The sequence below is a fragment of the Zeus faber genome, assembly GCF_960531495.2.
Source record: "Zeus faber genome assembly, chromosome: 2".
NCBI lineage: Eukaryota > Metazoa > Chordata > Actinopteri > Zeiformes > Zeidae > Zeus > Zeus faber.
In genome coordinates this window covers 11,775,055-11,796,782 of record NC_137189.1, presented here as the reverse complement: position 1 = coordinate 11,796,782, position 21,728 = coordinate 11,775,055, and the positions used below count along the sequence as shown (strand labels likewise).

Here is a 21,728-nt window from a genome sequence, read left to right as displayed (position 1 = left end):
AAGTCAGTTTTATCCCCAGTTCGAGAATTTAGACGTTCAGCGCTTTCATCCGATTGAGCATGAACGGCCTTTGATCGCACTCTTAAATGTAGCTCTTAAATCTCTGACCTTTTGGTGCATGCGCGGATTGAACACACCTGAAGTGATATGAGGAAGGTGTATACAAGTGATGAAAGTTTTGGTTCTTTTTGAGATTTGCTTTGTTGTCATTCATAGTAATTAATTAATTAATTAATTAATAATTCACCCTGAACCAATTGTTGTCTATGGACGAGTCATTCGTTATGAACAAATCGCTCACTGTGAACAAATCTTCCACGAGCCCTGTATCACATACAGAATATGATCGAATAATACACATCTGTCAGCCAGAATACACTCCAAGCTTTTTTCCAATTATATATATATAACGAATATGGAGCAGTAGTAATATTGAACATATTGCCTTATTTGGAATAAAATCGAAACTTTGTGTTCACATAAACCCACAAAACTTTCCTATGCATCTTTTTGGCCTCCAACTTGCTCTTTCTGACTCTTCTTCGCTTCTTCCCTGGCTGTTGAACAGGACTGGCAGAGGAAGCTGTCCCAGCTGGTCCCGGAGCAGCAGAGGCTGACGGAGAAGCTGCGCAGCATCGGCCACAACAACCTCCCCTGTGGGTGACCAGTACACGCACATCTATATAAACACGCGCATCGTGCTCTTCGGTCTGTGTGAATTGTGACCTTTGACCCCTTGCAGCGGCGACCCTGGCCTCTTTGACTGGAAGTGTGGCGGAAAAGGGAGTGACGTGTCGCCAGCTGAAGGGCCAGCTGGACACTCTGGAGAGAGAGACCACGGACAAATTGGCCGAGATGGATCAGTACAATAAAGAGCTGCAGGTCTGTGATCATTAGTTCAGGGCTAGAATAAATCAACACACATTAGGGCTGTCACTATCAGGGCATTTTAGTTGATTGGTTGTCATGCAGATAGTTGGAATTTAATTGAATTGTCCTTTCTGTTGATATGATCGTGTCATAGTATAAGCTTATAATGGTGTGATAACACATCTCTCCCTATTCCAGAAGAGTAATTTATTGACATTAAACATTGGAGCAGAAGAATTTGGTTGGATTTGCCTCAACCTCGCCCAACACACCTAATTCACATTTTATTCATTGCAACATTTCTAACGTTGGCCTAAAATTCCCCTTAAATCTTGACGAAAACATCATCATTGTCAAATCTGACGATCTTACAAAATGATCAAGGTCAGCTCTGGAATCGAAACCAGGCTATCAGCTCCACAACACATTATTCCAACAATGCTGCTGTTTCACTGTTTGTACTGATTCGTAGTCTTATCGGAATTTGTACTTTAAGGTGTTTGACCACACTCAGTATCGCTCCAATTTAGACTTGGATCCTTTCAGGTCCTTTTGGGCTCATTAGATCAGAATGATTATGACATCAGAGATCTAACATGCTTCTGTTGATCAAAAAGACAGAAAATCAAGTTGATTTTCTGTTCATATATGTCACCTTTGATACGTCTCTCTTTATTTTTGTGTTGTGGATATTCTCCAATATAACACGCCATTTTATCCTGTTATTGGACTAATATCCAATATGTATATCGTTTGCATGATTTCGATTTGGTCCGGATTTGGTCACACCAACTATTTTAGACCAGCGCATTGGCACAGTACGTTAAAGGTTGTAGTTTAATTCCAAAGCAATTTAGATGAGCACTGTGAAGTAAAAAGGAATGGAATAAAACTAGTTTGAAGTTTGGGGATTATAGCAGGGGTGCATGGGTTCCTGGAGACATTTGGGGAATTTTCCATCTGTTGTTGTTGAATACCTGCTAAACTGGAAACTGTAACTAGAGAATGTCTTCCTCGGGCGGAGCAACCCGTATTATTGAAACACATTATTATCCAACACGTATACACGCAGTACAAAAAGTAACACAAAGCAGTAAACCTGATACGTCTCTGATGTCATGTTCCAAAGGGATCTGGAAGTCACAGACTTCAGAGAACAATTTATAGTGTTTTACAAGCACGATGAGACTATTACACCAAAATTAAAGATTATTGCTCCAAAGATACTTTCCCTTTCCCCTGTGGGCTTTGTTAACTTTGTCTCTGGCAATTAGAACTGGTTTTCTGAGCTTTTAACCCTCTTTATTTTTTTCTCTCTCCTTTCACTCCTGCCATTTTTTTCTTTCCCTTTCATGTCTCGGTGGTTCTACTGTTTTTGCTAAATCTTGGACCTCGTAGCCCCCATCCCGGGCCCACGTCTACAGCTCTCTTTTTCTCTCTATCGCCCTCTCTCTTCCCAAATTCACCCGATATCAATAAAATCTTATCTTGCCCCACCTTATACAGTATCTCCCTCCCGCTCTCTGAATTTTCCCCTGGGATCAATTCTTGTCTTGCCTTGTCATATTTCATCTTATCTCATCTCCTTCTTTCCTCTATCTTTATACATCTCTATTTATCTCTTTTTCTAATTCCTTCTCTGTCTCAACCCCCCCTGTTCTTTCCTTGCTGCGTGGTAGTTTGGGGATATGGATGACTGTGTCCTTCGAGGCCTTCTATCTCTGCTGGCCTGTCTCAGCCAGCTCTTCCTCCTCATCAAGGTTATTCCCTCCCTCCCTCCCTCCCTCCATCCCACCCTCCCACCCTCCCACCCATCAAGCTACTCTTCACATTCCCTCTGACACTTTTGTTGCCTTTTGCCGGTGCCGCACTTTCCATCAGGATGTTCTTTTCATGCTCTGCTGCTGTGATACACCCCTCCATCCCTCCATCTGTCTCTCTGTCTGTCTGTTTTCCGTCCTGCTTTTATTCTTCATTCCATCCATTATCCATTCAATCCAGTCGAAATGGAGGCGTTGGTGCACTCGTCTGCCCCATATTCTTCTGTGTTGTCTTTCCTCCATAAGACACGATGTAGCTTGTGATTTCCATTCGCAAAACAGGATATAGCCCGAGGGATTGAAAATGCACACTGAGAATCTGCAACCAGCACAGCTTTGTTTTGTTTTTTTTGTGAATGTGAAATGCCAGTGAAATGCATCAATATTTGCATGCTGTATCCCGGAAGCCACCTGCCGCCGAGTTGTTGTTTTTTATGTTAAGTGCATGAGCGGAATGGTTTGTTTTTTATGCGGTCACATAACATTTAATTCACATCAAACAATTCCCGATTGGGTACATGATTCAATAATATGTTTATGTGTGGTGGGAGTGGATTTACATGGTCCTTTTAAAAACACCAGGAGCTGAGGGAGAAGCAGGGCAGGCAGCAGGCCGCCCTGGATGACCTGCGAAGGGTTAAAGAGCAGAAACTGAGGGAGCTGCAGAGACGACGAGAGGAGGAGGAGGAGAGAGAGAAGAGGAGGAGGAGGAGGGAGGAAGAGGAGGCGGCCAGGTGAGCATGAGGGGCTCGAAAGGACAGCGGTGTTTTTTTTGGGGGGAAATTTGCTTTTTGTTGTCCTTACCAAGATTCAGGCGAGAAGATCGAGACCAATTTCATCCCTGTGTCCAGTACAGAGATAGCGAGAGGCTGCATGCTAACTGGGTTGGCATGATGCAAGGCTGCAGATGGGATCAACTAGCCTAGCTCCTGTGAAATTTGAGATATACACGTTCCAGTATCTCAAAAATGTTGTTAATTAAGCATCTTTATGATGCGTAAAAGTCATTAACATTTAAAGCAGAACCTAGTTATTTTATATGCAGCTACATGATACAGTTGGTATTGACTTTCTTGTCTCAATATGGTTAAGATGGACAAAAGGCAAATTTCCCCAGCATCCCATTGATGTAAATGTTGAGTGTATCTTTTTACGACTATTTTGTATTTGTCACCATAGACAGGCAAAGTTGGAGCAAGAAAGGAGGGAAGAGGAACAGAGAGAACAGCAGAGGAGGGAGAGGGAAGAGGAGGAGGCGCGACAAAGGAGGCTCCTAGAGGAGCAGAAGGCCCGACAGAGGGAGGAGGACCAGAAGGAGGCCCAGGAGCGCCTCCGAGAGGCCCAGGAGAAGGCCCAGGAAGAGGAGAGGAGGCGAAGACAGGAGGAAGAGGAGGAGAGGAAACGGAAGGAGGAGGGGAGGAAGCAGCAGCAGCAGGAGGAAGAGAAGAGGAAACAGGAAGAGGAGGAGGAGGAGAGGAGGAGAAGAGAGCTGCAGGAGGTAGGAGGAGGAGGAGGGCAGCATCCAGTGATGACAACACAGCAGTCGTCCAACCTGATCACCTACCGAGCCTTGTACCCCTTCATCGCGCGAAATGCAGATGAGCTCACGCTTGAGGCGAGCGGCCTCATCGAGGTACGACCTTAAATGAATTTATTTAAATAATATTGAAGTTATCGTTACTACTTCTCGTTACTAGTTATTGTTTACTATTTCAAAAAGGCGTAAAACCATTTTTCTTGAGATGTATATGAAAATGGGATCCATGCTCCGTTAGCCATTTCACTCTGACTTTTTTTCAGTATTTTAATTTGTTTTGTTTTCCCTTATTCCAGGTGGAAGAGGGCACCGTGGGGGAGCCCGGGTGGCTGTGTGGGAGTTTCGGGGGAAACAAGGGCTGGTTCCCTCAGAGCTACGCGGAGAAATGTCCCCCCACCCCCTCAACGGCCGAGACTCCGGCTCCTGACCTGGGATCTGCTTCGCGACTCTCCTCCTCTTCCTCACTGACACTTCCTGTCATCACAGGGTAGGATGCCAGGAAACCGTTGTCAGTACATTAAACAGATAAACATTAGTCAGTTCAAGTAGGAATAGATAGAAAACAACACTGAACATTTTGTTTGGACAAGCGATAAAGAATAATATTCATTTTCTTTTGTCCGAACAAAATGTTCATTTAATGCATCATGGCCCATCCCACATTGGTCATTAATATTATTAATGACCAATGTGAGATGGGCCATGATGCCGGAAATTATTCAAAGATAATTAAGCTGTTTTTCAACCCAAATGTTATTTAAATGTTCATAGCATAACCTCGTAAAGGAGGTTTAATGGTTTTTTTTTTAAGTCTTAAACAAAAGCTGCAGCAGAGCCTTTCACTGACATGATATGGTTTTATGGCGGTGGTGTGTAGTGTAGTAATCGCTCACTTTGCTCATTGTGATTATGTGAAATTGAGTTATTATAATATGGTATTATAGTGATTATATGTATTGGATAATGTTATATATCACACTTGCACCATTTGTTTTTTCTATGATTTTTTATTTTTTCTTATGTTCCTCATTGTGCGTTGCTGTGTCTTTACCCAGCCTTCCAGAGGTGGAAATGGCCCGCGCTGGATTCAGTTCAGCCCCAAGTCCGGCACCTCCCGTATCAGATTCCTCACAGGTACAAAGTAAATGGATTACTTTACAATATAGCACTTAGCTTAAACACCAATTATTTATTACACAGCCCTGATTGTCCTACCTTTACAAAAGTGATGATTTTGAATGGACAAATAACCTTTTTACTGATGCCGAGTATTGTTTTTTGTTGGTTAGAGGCTACAATTAATTTAATTATGAATCAATCATGGGTCAAGTGCTTTTTAGGGCTTCTCCTTTTATCCATTATCCATTTTATGTGTTAAAAAAAAGAAATATACCAGTTCTCTGGTTCACTGATCCGGCCCACTCAGACCTGCTGCTGTAGGAGCGTCTCGCTGGCTGGCCGACGTCTGTAACGGTTATATCTGGGCTATAAACTAGCTTTGGCACCGAGTTGGAGACTTGGCATCAAATTAGGTCTGGCATTGGTTCACTCAGTCACGCACGCACGCACGCGCGCACACATGTACGCACACACACGCTCCAACAACAGAACTAGTGTATATTTTTAGCCCCCCAGCTCCTCCTCAGGGAAGGCCATTCTCCCTGTAGGTCACACATTCGCAGGACTCCATCTTCCAGCGGACAGCATCCATGTTAGTAGGTCTGATGTTTGTAGGCCACTTCCCGTAGTGATGCACGACTGGTCAACGGTTCGTCTGTAGCAAGCAAATCTCTTAAATGACTGGGGAGTCGGGAGTCACTCCAGCTAAATATTCGTTAGTTCCGTTTTGTTCATTACTCGGTAACTGCAACCACTGTTCACCAGAAGTTCTCCTGCTCTCACCCGTGCGTTACTGTAGGTCGACTGAATGAAATTAATGACGAGTCAGGGAATCGAATGAACCTTTTTTTACTGAGTCACTCGTCAACAACTGAGTCTCAAATAAGAGTCGAACCTTTGATTACTCATGGTTAGAAAGATTAGCAAGGCTATAGTGACCATACATTTGTCCGGAGCTATTTTTAAAGCACCCTCTGAAACAAGGAGACTAGACTTATCGCCCAACTTGTCCATTCATGTGGACTCCTTTCTCCCCTGGACTTACGTTGGACTCTGGCCTGGTCTGGGCTCCTTTTTCCTCTACCGTCTTCAGGCCGTGGTCGCTCCGAGGGCTCGTGCGCTCACCTCGTGGTCGGCCACCTCCGACACCAGGTTCACTCACTCGGGCGGCGGCAGTGGCGATGCCATCACGTTGCTGAGCTTCTCGCAAGGAGACGTCATCGGTGTTCTGCAGCAGAGGGACGACTGGTGGCTGGGACGGCTCAACGGGACTCAGGGATGGTTCCCCAAGGCCTACGTGGCTCTGGAACCGTGCACGAGCGCAGAGTACGAAACGACTCCCGCAAGAACAGGCACACACACACACACACACACACACACACACACACACACACACACACACACGTGTGTGTGTGTGTGTGTGTGTGTGTGTGTGTGTGTGTGATTTGTGTTGAGAGAGTTGTGTTGTAATGTAATTGTTGTGTTGTTCTGATTCTAGCGTGGATGCCTTTGACACCTCCGATTCTGCTCAGCTCGAGGGTAAGACGTGGATGTTAATTTGAGTTATCCGACTATCTGATATTACTCTTATCTAATAAACGGAACAGAATAAAACAGCGTCATCCCTCCCCCCCCCCCGAGGATTAATAAGGTGTTATCTTATCCCATTTAAATTAAACATCGCTACCACCACATTGCTACTTACCACATGTAATGGTAAGTACCACAGTAATGACTTTGGAACTTCAAGGTCTATCTTTTTTAGCAAAGTCGATTTATTTTTATCCCGTGTTGTGTTTGACTCTTGGCACGCCTAGAGTATGTGGCCCTGTACACCTACGAGAGCCCGGAGGCAGGAGACCTGACGTTTGTTGAGGGAGACGTCGTCATGGTGACGGAGCGGGAAGCGGAGTGGTGGCGAGGCTGCATCGGGGACCGGAGCGGGGTGTTCCCCTCCAACTATGTCAGGCCGGTGGAGCTAGAGGTGAGGAAAATGACACATTTTAAGTTAGCCAAGTCCTGTAATTCCATTGTAGTCAAAAGTTTTGTATTGTTGTGATGATGGAGTAACTTTATTTTGACAGATTTCAAGACCTGGGGGTCCGACCAAGAAGCATGGTGAGCAATAGAGGAATGGGACACCAAATACTCTTGCATTGTTTTAACACATAAATGACATTACTTCATTTTGTGAATTTGGTTCGACAGAGATCGCCCAGGCAGTGAGCGCCATGGTTGCCCCGACGATGCAGCAGCTGAGTCTGTCCCCTGGGCAACTGATTGTGGTTCTGGCCAAGAACTCCACTGGCTGGTGGCTTGGGGAACTGCAGGTCGGTCATTCGGTCATAACCCTTTTACTTAATATGATTAAAATAAAACAGTGCTTTATTGATCCCTGGGGAGGAATTCAGGATTTATTAAAACACATATCTGAAATGATGTAGTTTGACATTTCAATGATGAAATGGACTTCCTCAATAATTAATTTCCCTCCTTATAGTAATAAATAATGTAATCTACATCTTGTTCTTATTTAGTTTGGCCTGATATATATATATTTTTTTTCTCATAAATTAATCAAAAAAATTTTTTTTTGCACTATTATGCTGAATTATTATCATTATTATTATTATTATTATCTTAATAATTTTATATATTATTTATATATTTATATATCATGTCCAATTTCAGGTCCAAGATGAAACATGAAAAGATGCTTTCATAATGTACTCCTACGTACACAGTATTCTGTCTTAGAGCAGGAGAGCTCAGCCATCGTTCACAGTCAGCGTACAGGGTTACTATACCCCATGTCTGCAGAGCTGCCATATCAATGAGGAGCCATGAGTAGGTGGGGGGAAGGTTACCAAAATAATGATGGTCTGTCCCCAGGTCAGACATATCCATCAGGGAGAAACATTAATACTCCCACAGCTCAGTTTGTGCTGAGTGTAGCAGTTCCAGCCACAGTTTGAGCTCTGTTAAGCCTCCGCCGATGGGTAGGAGCTGGAATAAATTAGCCCCCAGTTAACCATGCTGGCAAGTGGGCTTTAGGTTGGGACACACACACACTTGGTTTAAGTCATAAAATATAGCTATTATTCCAAATGGTTCCACCCGAAGAATACATTTTAATCAATCTTCTATCGTTTTTATATTATATTAATTCCCTAGGAAAATGCTTAGAGAAATCACAAAAACAATGCCTTCAGAGTGGATAATGAGGGGATAATTATAGCAGTTAAGGATTCATAGTCCTGCAGAGTTTTTGTAATTAACTGCATGTATCTGTTAGATTAAAGATGAATGATCAGGACTGTTTCTCCCTTCAGGCCAGAGGCAGGAAGCGCCAGCGGGGCTGGTTCCATTCCTCCCACGTCAAACTTCTGGGTCCTTCCAGCGGAAAGTCCACTCCATCGCCTCTGCCTGGTAATATGCTTTAAAATATAATGTAACCTTGTTTGGCTGTGGAATGTCTTCGCAAAAATATTGAATGGGTTTATTTTGTTGGCTAATAATCATAGAGGATAGCTTGGTTTTAATTATAAAAATGAGGGTGTTAATGATAGTCCCTTTTCCATAATACATTTCTGTATCACTGTTGTATGAAGAAAATCTGTCAAAACGTCAAATTAAAAGCTGAAAATGTTGTCCTTGGGTGATAAATCAGTAGTCCAGTCCATTTATTTTATTGATACATTTGTATAAATTATTTTATTATGTATTTATTAATGCTTTATGTTTATTTTATATAATTATTATATATATATTCATTTTTATGTTATTTGTTTGTATTTATCTGAGATTTTCTTTCTCCTTATTTGCTTTTTTTTATCTCCAGAATCCTAATGATAGTAATCTAATGTTCTCTTAATGTCCATTTTCCCTCCCCTATGTTGTCATTCAAGTGGTTTCAAACTTGTACCATTATGTATGTTTTGTCTTTTATGTATTTTACTAAATCCCTTCTTTAATACTTTCTTGGCCGGCCCCGCAGTGTGTCAGGTCATCGCCATGTACGACTATACAGCGGCGAATCAGGACGAGCTGAGCTTCTCCAAGGGTCAGCTGATCAGCGTGCTGGACAAGACCAACCCCGACTGGTGGAAAGCCGAGGCCAACGGAGTCACCGGCCTACTGCCCACCAACTACGTTAAAATGACGACAGAGTCCGACCCCAGCCAGCAATGTAAGTTTTCGAATTTGAATTATATTTCCTGTAGAAACTGTGGCCTGGAAAATCACTTTTTAACACATATACGGAGAGTACCAAAGAAAATAGATTGTTTTTATCATTGAATACAATTGGGGAAAAACAAATGTTCAAACCAGCAGACACTGTCTGCTGGTTTGAACATTTGTTTTTCATAACAATATTTACACTGTCTGAGCAGGTCATACAGAGTAATGACCAAAGTTTTTACTCAAAACTCCTTTTCAAAGAAACTGAAAATTCTGACTGGTTGAAATGATTCACTGACTCCAGATCCAGTAGATTGTTTGTCCATTTTGGAGAATTGCGAGAGTTCCGGTAAGTATTTTGTGGCTTTTTGGGGTTTTCTGGTGAACAGGAATACACTGAACTGAACTTTAAGGGCTCAATCGCTGTTAATTACTGGGTTTTCTCAACAATATATAGTTAAAACATGCAGTGTTTGGCATTTCCATGGTGAATAAATTGGGACGTCTCAATGTTTTTGATACTTTAGCTAACATTGAGCCCTTAAAGTTTCTCTCTATTGACTAAAGTACAATTTTGAAGATCCTTACGGGGAACAGGGAAGAAATCTATTGGGTCACTCATAAAGCACATATGGGAGGAGCAGATTTTTATGAACTAATGATCTGATTCATCCACTTAATTACTTAAAGTCCCTGTATAGACGTGTGTGTGTGTGTGTGTGTGTGTGTGTGTGTGTGTGTGTATGTGTATGTGTAGTGTATGTGTATGTGTATGTGTATGTGTGTGTGTGTGTGTGTGTGTGTGTGTGTGTGTGTGTGTGTGTGTGTGTGTGTGTGTGTGTGTGCGCGCGTGCCAGTATCATGGCGTGTGCTTCTGGAGCCGTAATGGCGTTTTGTTGACAACCCTGACGACACTAAACTATTTATTTGGGATGAAATCCAAGAAATTTCCCATTAACATAAAACCTTTTTTTTCTTTTTTTAATCTATAATTGGGATATTCAAGGCTCCCAGACACACACAAGGTTATATTTTCCTCAGAATGACAAAATAAATTGTCAGAATTACAATAACAAAAAAAAAATTAACATTTACATCTGCAGAACATGCATTATTAATGTGTCTCCATGTGGAACCCTATTAAAGTTCACCATTGATATTAATATTAATAATGTATTAACGCCTGCTTGTCTCTCCTTGTCTCCATCCACCCGTCTCTCATCTCCCTCACTTCCCCCGACAATCCTCCGCCACATCTTTTTCTTTCTTTTCTTATTCCTCCGTAGGACAGTAACGCTGGCTTTCCTTTCTGCCCTTCCTCCTCCACCTCCTCTTCCTCCCCCTGTCGCATCAGGAGGCTCCGCAGCCACAACAATAGACCAGCTGATTTTTTTTTTCGTTTTTCCTGTCTTCTTTCATTCTTTTTTATGTTCCTCTCCTTCTATCTTTCCTCTGCAATGCATCTGTACCCCGCCCCGCCCCCACCCCGTCCTTTTCGTCTACAGGACAATTGAGGCAGGAGAGCATATGTATTATTATTTTCTACGGCTTTATACCTCCGCTACTGTGTCAAAGGCACGGAATGTGTAGTTATGTCTTTGACAAGTGGGTAAAAAAAGTTTAAATACAGTAGAATTCTTGTATCATTATCAGTGACGTGCTCAGACTTTTCCAGGAGACGGGGCAAAAAACTCTGAAAAGGACCTTCCCTAGAGAAATGGTACAGGTTTCATGGATTGTAATTGTTTAAATGTGATCTTGGGGAAACCTTTATGAAGTGTTGTTATGTACTTAATTAATGTTCAACCATTTAAACCAATTAAGTTATCTGATAAAATGGTAGACGGGAAGAAATTGGGTTTAGCTTTGCTTTTCTTAGAGCAGTGATTCTCAAAATGTGGTGGTACCAGGAGCGCGCCATGTAGTACGCCAGATTATTCTGTGTACTGAAAAATCTTGGTAAGTGGGTGGGGGGGCTTTTCAAAACCTTTTGCCATTAGTATTTTTTTATTTACTCAACTGTTAAATAGTATTATCCAAAGGACAAACGAAAACTATTGATTTACTGTTGATTGACATTGACAATGCAAGCAAATGACTTTTTCAGCATAGTCACATTGATTATCCAATTAGAAGTGAATTATTTAAATTCCCATCCGAAAAGGGCACTTGAAACAAAATGGTGAGGGTTTCTTGCCCCCCCTCCTGCACCCCTCCTGTGCACACCATGTCATGTGTCAAAATGTAAAATGTAAAAGTCCTTACATTTTATAAATCTATGCTTTTAGTCGGTAGACGGTAGAACTTTCTAACAGGGTCAGTCATCCTTGCACTAACAACATGAAGCCTTGCTACGATGGACCAATGTAAAAAAAATATATTAGTTGACAAATCACTATGTGTTGCTTGATAACAAAAATAACCTTGCTGCTTGCAAAATTGCTTGGAAATGATTGTGGCTTTTACAGTATATTATCCAATTAATCTGTTATGCACACCTTCATATAGATTCCTTCACAGTTGATTTGATTGCGATTGTTTTCAACTTGTACTGCAATACGCACCAGCAAAAAAACAACAACTAAAAACAGTTATTAGATATAAAACACGAAACATATACTCAGAGATGTAACACTGCAGCTGCTGGATACCACCTCCACCCTATAAAAGACATAAACTACTAATGTAAAGACGCCCAGCTGCCCTTGGAGTCTTCCATCACACTTTTCTACAGGCATTTGCAGTCGTCCACACCTATGCAACCATGGAAGGTGCTTCACTCCACTTCTATCTAACTGAGGGTGTTTGGTAGCAGTGTTGTCAGCGATAGCAATTCTCTGTGTTCTGTCCATGTCCATGTTCTGCAAACAATGTGCCTCACTCGGATCTTTGCATAAAATTGTAAATAAAATAGCACAGAACTATAACAATAAAGAAATTTTAACATTGCAAATGTGTGTTTTGCTGCTCAGTATCAACCAATCAGCATCACAGAATTTCACACGTGTGCATTTGATATGTGCGTGTGTGCGTGTACACACTATAGGGTGTGCTAACCTGATGAGCTTGGACACCATGACACCACAGGAGAGGAAGAGGCAAGGTTACATCCATGAGCTCATCCAGACTGAAGAGACTTATCTGGAGGACCTAGAATTGGTCCTAGAGGTACACCAGTTCATTCACACACATACATGCAAACTTTGATATACTGTAAGTAGACAAGTACTGTATATTGGAAGAGCCATTTGTTTCCGAATGGGTTTGAAGTGTTCGCTCTCTTTCATTGTGCCTGTCTTAGGTTTTCTACAAGCCCATGTCAGAGTCGGGTCGTCTGACTGACGCTGAGATGGGAGTGATCTTTGTCAACTGGAGGGAGCTGATCATGTGCAACACCAAACTACTCAAGTAGGCGCTTCGCCTTGAATGTTTTTTATGCTTAATGCTGCCTGAAATCAGAGCAATAGAGAGGATATTCAAAGATTCTTTAAATAATTACTATAGAGTTTTTGCCCATTGGATTTTCAACGTGCACAAACCCAATTCAGTCTCTATTATTATATAATACTCACCTCTCCGGCTCAAACAGGAACTACCTGTAAAGATAATCTATTGCAGAAATATCAAGGAATGTTTGATTAGATGAGATTAGATTCTTCTTTTGGAGCATGGTTGGAGGTTTGTTCATGTGCGCGTCTAACAAAGCACCCTATTAAGAAGATCTTTTGAACAAAAAAACAAGTTTGATTCGATCAACTGTATCTTCACTGGTCAAGATGGTCCATACATATGAAGCATACAGCGCAGAAGTTGTGGTTTCCTGCTGTTATAGTGGAATAATAGAGGGGAAATGCAATTTCATACAGATAGAAAAATAGTAAATTTAGTATATAGTACAGTAGTTTGTATATTTGTATTTATATATATATATATATATATATATATATATATATATATATATACAAATCTGAACTCAACCCATGGGGTATTTGACTGAATTTTGACACCCTTTATCTATGGTTTTAGAAACAATGAGCAGTCAATGAACAAAAATGTATCATCTGTTTGGTAACATACTAATACTTCAGGATGTGTACAGACCAAACGCAAGGTAAATCACATAACAGTTCTTCGTACTGTGTTTCTATGGTTTCATGGATTAATGTCTATGCTTCCAAATTCATCCCTCACTCACCGCAGGGCCCTGCGGGTGCGTAAAAAGACGGGTGGGGAGAACATGCCGGTGCAGGTGGTGGGGGACCTGCTGGCCTCGGAGCTGGCCCACATGCAGCCCTACATCCGCTTCTGCTCCTGCCAGCTCAACGCCGCCGCCCTGCTTCAGAGAAAGACCCATGGCCAGCCTGAATTCAAAGACTTCCTCAAGGTGCTGAATCCTGGGGACTGTGGTCCTTTTGGAGGGGATTAAAGGCCCTTGGGAAGAAACGTGCTAAATAAATGTCTAACACTCTAAAAAATGGGTTATAATTCACTCTCTTCCTGCTTCTGAGCAGAAGATAGCCACTAACTACCGCTGTAAGGGAATGCCACTGTCCAGCTTCCTGCTGAAGCCCATGCAGAGGATCACACGCTACCCCCTGCTCATCAAGAATGTAAGCACAACTCTCTCTCTGTCTCTCTCTCTCTCTCTCTCTCTCTCTCTCACTCTCCTCTTTCCCCTCTTTCGCTTTCTTTCCTTCTCTTGCCCTCTAACTTTCTCTTTCACTCGCCCTCTTTTCTTGCAACCTCTCTTTCTATCTCTTTCCCTTTTTTGTTTCTCTCAATCTTTCTTTCTCACATTCTACCACTTTCTCTCTCGTGCTCTCAATCTCTCTTTTTCACACACTTGTAAAAGCTAAGCAAAAAAGCGAAACAATAATGTACATATCATTATGTATCTATAATATTGTATACATATTATATGTTCTTTTCCTTCATGGATGTTTATCTACCTCTTCACCCAAGGATATGATAGCTCTCTAGCTATAGTGGTACAACCAGACCAGGTTTCCAGGACAAACAACCTGTAAGTTCAATAACCAGCCTCGATATTACCTATTTATTTCCAGGCTCAAAGAGGCCTGAGGTTAACCTTTTAACCTTTCTAGTGGTGCGCAGACAATACAATAACCACAAGCCTTAACTCTTTCTGGCAGACTACAGACCCTCGATCTGTTTACAGCAGTATCCACAGCAAAACTTCTTACGTCCTAAATCTGTTTGGTATCCGTACAGACCTGTAAAAATGTTTTTAGAGCGGCTGTTTTTCCCCTTTTCACCTCTGCTATTTTAGTTTCAAAAATGTTTTTTTCTTTGTCGCTTTCTCTTTTTTTTTTTTTAATACATTTTATTTTGCTAGCACCTCCACTGCATTAGTTCTTTGTTTGGAGAGCCAAATTCATTCTGGTCTTACCCATATCGTCAGGGGAAAAAAACAGCAGATTCCTCCCCCAAATGGAAATGAAATAAGCAAAACGCTTACCGTGGCCAATTTTTTCCGATCTTTGGGAAGGATTGCCGCCCCGACGACACTGTGCCTAGAGGCGCATAAAAGTCCTCCTTTTTGCTCTTTTTCCAATCCTGTTCGTGACACCAAATTTGTGGTGGAAGAATTCACCTTGGAGAAGAGGTTCTTTAATTTAAGATACTTTATTATGATCTGATTTTGTCTCTGGAGAGGATAAAAATTGGCTAAATACAGAGATACATACCCTTTTATAATGTCTAGTCGTGGAGTGAGTTCTAAGCATAATATTTCAACAATTTGTCTGATTAAATAGTTCTGTCTACCAGACTAACTTATCTCTTTTGGAGTGGCATTGAGCGAGAAAGCTACGCTCAGACCACTATTTCAATAACCAAAACAATGTGTTGCGCAAATGATTTTCTGTAACTTTCCACTACAATAATAATAATAATAATAATAATAATAATAATAATAATAATAATCATAATAACCTTTATTTAAATAGCATCTTTCATTCATGACATGTTACTTAGTTCTTTACATTAAAAGACGGCCATCGGATGGTGACAGTTAAAGCAAAGTAAGCAATGCAAAATGCATTTACAAAGTAGAATAAGAAAATAATGAAATATATTAAAAACAGGGTAAGAATATCATCATCATATCATCATGTTTCATCTTATGTTCACGTTTCTCTTGACCAATGCGTTCTTCCCCTGGTGCCGACAGATTATTGCGAACTATTTGAAACATTTCATCATGGATTTCTTCCTGTTTTCTTTTTTCCCCACATCCCATCGCTTACCTATATCTTACCTCTGAACTTTTTTAAGCTCTTCTTCTTTTTTTACACTCGTTTTAAAACATTCCAATTAAAACAATTAATTTAACTATTAATTTAACTATGAAGACAAACTGAAGGACTAATTGAAGACTGAGCTGAAAAGAAAAGTTTGAATCATCCGCTTGAAAGCATCTACAGAGTCTGCCTCTCTAATATTCTTTGGAAGCTTGCTCCATAGTTTGAGAGAATAGTCAAAAAAGGCTGCACCTCCAATCCTCTTCTGAGTTGGGTGTACTTCTAACCGGCGTACTGTCGAAGACCAGTGATTCTGTAATGTAGAGCTTTGTATACAAGTAACACGATTTTAGAATAAATTCTAAAGGTAAATATGAGCCAATGCAGTTCTAAATAAAATTGGAGTGGTGCGTTTGCGTCCAGCTGCCAAATTCTGAATAAGCTGAAATCTCTCAATAGACTTTTTAGGAAGGCCAGCAAAAAGGGCATTGCAGTAGTCCAATCGACTTGTAATGAAGACATGAGTTAGCTTTTCAGCATCTTTCTGGGCTAGGAAGGGCCGTACTTTGGCAATGTTTCTAAGATGAAATAATGCTGTTCTCGGTCACTCGCTGAATATGGGAGTTAAAACTTAAATTTACATGATGTTCTCTGATAATATCGTCAAATGGAAGCAATGTAAAGTGAGAAAAGGGCCCATGGCAGCTCCCTTGTCAGAAGAAATATCATGTTTCTCTGATGTATGATCTCCAAATCTTTCTCCCTGTAGTGTAAGATCGGAGCCAGTTCAGGACACAATCAGACAGACCAACCCACTTCTCCAGACAATCTATGAGAATATTGTGATCAATGGTGTCAAATGCTGCGCTCAAATGCTGATTGATTATTTTGGCGAGAGCTGTTTCTGTGCTGTGATGGGTTCTGAAAATTCACTGCCATTTCTACAAGATGTTCTTTTCATTTACAAAGTTTTCGATTTAATTCCGGACTACTTTCTTAAGTATCGTACTTAAAAAAACTTTGATTTGGGCCTGTAGTTACCTAGGACACCAGTGTCCAAGTGTGGTTTCTTCAACAATGGTTTCACAACATCCATTTTAGAAGCATCAGGAAAATCCCCAGTCTCAAGTGATGAGTGATTTTCAGAGCAGAGCTTGAGACGCTGTTGAAAACATCAAAAAGAAATAATAGTAGGTACAGGATCAAGAGAGCAGGTGGAAGATTTACTCTCTATTCCAATCCTACAGAGTTCTGTAACATAAATAGTTTTAAAGTTCCTCATCGATGCTTTCCTTTTATAGGGTTGATTTTTGAAATTTCCACCAGCGGAAGTAATACTCGCACCGATAGTTGTCATATTGGTTTTAAAGAAGGCAGCAAACTCCTCACATTTTGGGACAGATGCTTGGCTTAAAATATCAGGAACAGGGTCAGGATCAAGCAGTTGGTCAAGGGTGGAAAACAGTATTCTAGGGTTACTCCCACTATCTGTAATAATCTTTGAGAAATTCTCTTTTCTTGCAGCGCGTACAGAATTGTCATATACAAATAAGGATTCTTTATGAATGCTAGGATGGCCCTCGAGTCGATTTTCTCCATTTCCTTTTACTGCTCTACATGACCCCTTGAGCTTCTGGACAGAGCTATTTATCCATGGTGATGGTTTACCACTTTACCTCTTTTTGACCTTGAGTGGGGTTAGGGTTAGGGTTAATCATATTGTTATTGAAAGCATCAACATTTGATGTGATGAACAGTTTAGATGACAAGAGTCCAGTTCCCTTACAAGCTCTGAGAACTTCAGTTCTGCTGTTACATCTAGGAACCGTTTTTGAGCTACCGCTCCTTTCATGTTTCTGATGTGATGCTCCCTGATGGTCAGATCCTGGAGCACACCCCGGAGGGCCACGCAGACCGCAGGCCCCTCAGGGAGGCCCTGGACCGGGCCGAGGAGCTCTGCTCGCAGGTCAATGAGGGCGTCCGCGAGAAGGAGAACTCTGACCGGCTGGAGTGGATCCAGATGCACGTGCAGTGCGAGGGGCTCATAGAAGTACACACACACACACACACACATACATACACATACATACACATTCAAAGGGTACGATTAATAATGCAGGGCTTCTCAAACTCGGGTCTGTGGCCCTCCTAGGGGTCCTCAAAGGAATTTCAGGTGGTCCACAGAAAAAAATATTTTTTTCTTTTCTATATCTACACTTTTGTATATATTGATTTGTTTTTGGGACGGTTTTTAATATACTTTATATAATAATAATATTTTATATGTGTTATATTTGCTTTTCTATATTTTATTCTTTATATTTTTTCTATTTATTTCTATTTATTCTATTTAGTTCTTTATTATAAAGGTTATTATATATACTGGATACTTAATCTCACCAATGATGTAAAAACTTGAAATTTGCATTATTTGTCAGTGAGGTTTAAGTTACATGTGGCACATGACTATATTATAGGCAGATAAAGTGTAGGGTGGGGTCCTCAGCCAGAGCTTGGATTTGCCATAAAAAGTAGTTACCCGAACCATGGATTTAATGCCTACTCTTTTTACACATTCACACAACAAATTTTCAGTTTTCTGTCTGACTGAATTTGCTTTCAAAATTCAATTTTTCTTACCCTCATATTTTTCCCATCCTTCCTCTCCTCCTCCTTTCACGCTCGCAGCACCTGGTTTTCAACTCCCTGACCAACTGCCTTGGACCTCGCAAGCTGCTGCACAGCGGCCTGCTGCACAAGACCAAGAGCAGCCGGGAGCTGTGGGCCTTCCTCTTCAACGACTTCCTCCTCCTCACGCACAGCGCCAAGCCCTTCTCCTCCTCCTCAGCGCCGGACAAGCTGTTCAGCCCTAAGACCAACACACAGCTCAAGATGTATAAGACGGTGAGTGAGGAAGGGTAATACTGTAGTGATATCATTTGATCATTGATACCTAATTAATTATAATTATATTTATAATTGCATACCCAAACCAAGTACTTGCAACAACCATCCGGCCATACCCCGAAACAATAAGCCTTTATCACTTTATGTAATTGTTGTGTTTCTTTTCCTTCCTCTTGGGTCTAACTCTTCACCCCCTCATCCTTGCGTCCCTCCTCCATCTCCAGCCCGTGTTTCTGAACGAGGTCCTGGTGAAGATGCCTCCCGACCCGTCCAGCGACGAGCCGCTCTTCCACATCTCCCACATTGACCGCATGTACACGCTCAAGACCGACACCTTGACAGAAAGGTGTGTATTTATTATACTCTGTGCGTTTAATGAATGTAATCAATACGCTGTGTATGGTGCTGTGACGTCTTCTTCGTGTGTAGGACGACGTGGGTCCAGAGGATCAAAGCGGCTTCTGAACACTTCATTGAGACGGAGAAGAAGAAGAGAGAGAAGGCCTACCAAGGTAAGCCAGGTTGTCTCTCAATTTAACCTGTGTCGGTGTTTGCTTGAAAGTCCATTTCAAACCTTCATGCTCGGTTTGTCCACAGCACGTTCTCTGAAAAGCAGCGGTATCGGTCGTCTGCTGGTGACCGTCATCGAAGCCCAGGAGCTCAAGGCCTGCAAGCCCAACGGTGAGGCCCTATACTGGGGCGCAGACCCTGGCTTTCTCCCCGGAGACCCATCATACCCTACAATCTGAATCCACTGAGCAGTTGTTAGACCCCTTTCCAGAGTAAGGAATAATGTGTAGCCAGGCGGTCATTATCGCAAAATAATATCCAGACAGGTAGAGTTGGGCCTAAACCGGTATGTTTAAAAAAGTAGCCTTCATTAGCAAACTGTTGGAACGGTGTCACGGCACTAAATCAAACTTGTATTGCATTAGTAATAAGCAATAATGTTTCTTTATAACGGAGCCACTAGTGCAGGGGCGAAAATTACAGGAGACGGGGTGTCCGTATCCCCCCTTCCTGGGAAAAACAGAGAGCAATATATCATTTTTAACATAACTATATACTTTTAAATACAATAAGCATTGAAAGCACAGCTGCGCCGCCTCGCTCTTTTCTCTGCGACAGGGAGTTGACGCAGCGCCCACATAGCCCCGCCTCCTCTCACTCACTCACAATGCAGTGTTCTCGTCACTTGTCTCATTCGCGGTTTGTTTTAGTGTTAGCTCTTTGAAGATGGCAAGTTCAGAGCGTCTGCGACCAATTTTGGGTGACAAAGCAAACAGGAGGAGTGCTGTTTGGAAATACTTTGCATTTGAGGGAAAACGTAAACCCAACTCAGAGAATTGGAGTGGAGTTTTTCTCACGTTGCACTCGGCGGAAGTCTAATTTTATTCATTATTTTGACGTCTGAACAGGGTTGGTCAGGTCTTGTATCATTCTGAAGGGGGTCCTTTGCGATAATGATCGGCTGGCTGTACATTATTCCACTTATTGCACAGCTATTTATGAAAAAAATTTAATAAAATTGAGACGGAATATTGATTTTACTAGTAACTTAACCAGTATGCCGGAGGCAAAGCTTCCTCTAAGAAAATAGTCCACGAAAACATAGCAAACTATTCACCTTCCAAAAACAAAAACCAGAAACATAATTTAACCTATTTACTGCTATTATTGTGGGTGCAAATCCTTGGGCTGTTTTGAGGCATGTTTCCTAAAAGTAGAAATCAGGTAAAAAATCCACAGATGCGTTGTGTTTTTTACCTTGGGAATTCGGTTTTTCCCCATCCAGGTAAGAGTAACCCGTACTGTGAGCTGACCATGGGCGCTCAGTGCTACACCTCGCGGCCGATCAGCGACACGCTCAACCCCAAATGGAACTTCAACTGCCAGTTCTTCATCCAGGACCTGTACCAGGACGTGCTGTGCCTCACCGTGTTCGAGAAGGACCAGTTCTCCCCGGACGGTCGGTCACTTGATAGAATTATTAAGAATTGAACACAGGCACACATGCTCAGACTGAATCAAACCTCTCTTCAGATTTCCTGGGTCGCACCGAGGTTCCTGTGGCGACCATCAAGAAGGAGATGGAGAGCAAACGCGCCGCCAACCGTCGCCTCCTGCTGCACGAGGTCCCGACCGGAGAAGTGTGGGTCAAGCTGGACCTGCAGCTCTACGAGCAGCCCAAATGAAAGGCTAAAAGCTGAGCCAAACGTGGCTCTTTTTCCCCTCGCGAAAGTAGTGCCATGATATATTTCCTGGAAGAGAAGAGCTTATGGTGTGACAAATCCAAGAAAGGTCATTAAGAAAATAATTTCTTTCATTTTTTAATATGGTGTAGGGTGTGATCTTAAAGTTGGTTCGAAGTAGACAGAGCTCATACATAAATAAAAAGATGACTGTCCACAGATGTGTTGATTTTTGCCAAATGTTGCATTTTTGGAAGTTTGCTTGTGATTATTTGGTTTTAGAATATAAAAATATCTTGACATCCGCTGATAAATAACCTCATCTGCATCAATATCAGCGAAAGGAACTCCAGGAACACATTCAGACAAATGTGCCTCAAGATGTAACTGTTCCTCTAAATTGCTTCAAAACCTTTCTCGAAGTGTATTTTTTATTTTACAAATATCTCTTCGGTGCTGTCTTTTAAATATCTTGATGTGTTGGTCAATACAACTTTTTGCACATTACCGGTGAATTAAATGTCCCAGTTGAACCTGTAGGTCGACCTACTGTACAGGGTCTCCTTTTGGGAACCCATTCAAATCCCAAATGCCTTAATAAAGTTCAGTTGAATATCTCTTGGCAGTTTTGTGCATGTTTACTCTCCAAATACACATTTAGCGTATATTCCCATATCATGATCAAATATATTAATAGTATATCATGCAAACATATAATATATACAATATATAACTCCAATATATATACCAATATAAATATACACCTCAAGTTGTTGTATATTTCCTAACATGGCTCAGAAATCAACATGAGTGTCAGTTCAAACATCATTTTAACAAA

At 41.6% G+C, this 21,728-nt stretch overlaps 1 protein-coding gene across 1 annotated transcript in view; it reads left to right on the top strand.

Annotated features, from left to right (window-relative positions):
* Positions 1-21,467, top strand: part of LOC307227361 (intersectin-2-like) — a 44,477-nt gene extending 23,010 nt beyond the window's left edge. Inside the window, exons 15-39 of the mRNA XM_079996646.1 lie at positions 569-656; positions 743-882; positions 2,550-2,630; positions 3,273-3,424; positions 3,870-4,323; positions 4,524-4,714; positions 5,283-5,361; positions 6,440-6,672; positions 6,845-6,885; positions 7,164-7,330; positions 7,431-7,464; positions 7,555-7,676; positions 8,679-8,775; positions 9,344-9,535; positions 12,575-12,696; positions 12,830-12,936; positions 13,729-13,912; positions 14,040-14,138; positions 17,674-17,841; positions 18,480-18,695; positions 18,923-19,044; positions 19,128-19,210; positions 19,296-19,379; positions 20,494-20,667; positions 20,742-21,467. Of these exons, the coding sequence (XP_079852772.1) occupies positions 569-656; positions 743-882; positions 2,550-2,630; positions 3,273-3,424; positions 3,870-4,323; positions 4,524-4,714; positions 5,283-5,361; positions 6,440-6,672; positions 6,845-6,885; positions 7,164-7,330; positions 7,431-7,464; positions 7,555-7,676; positions 8,679-8,775; positions 9,344-9,535; positions 12,575-12,696; positions 12,830-12,936; positions 13,729-13,912; positions 14,040-14,138; positions 17,674-17,841; positions 18,480-18,695; positions 18,923-19,044; positions 19,128-19,210; positions 19,296-19,379; positions 20,494-20,667; positions 20,742-20,893 (3,582 nt within the window). The 3' untranslated portion in view covers positions 20,894-21,467. The remainder of the gene's footprint in view (positions 1-568; positions 657-742; positions 883-2,549; positions 2,631-3,272; positions 3,425-3,869; positions 4,324-4,523; positions 4,715-5,282; positions 5,362-6,439; positions 6,673-6,844; positions 6,886-7,163; positions 7,331-7,430; positions 7,465-7,554; positions 7,677-8,678; positions 8,776-9,343; positions 9,536-12,574; positions 12,697-12,829; positions 12,937-13,728; positions 13,913-14,039; positions 14,139-17,673; positions 17,842-18,479; positions 18,696-18,922; positions 19,045-19,127; positions 19,211-19,295; positions 19,380-20,493; positions 20,668-20,741) is intronic.
* The last annotated feature ends 261 nt before the right edge of the window (positions 21,468-21,728 follow it).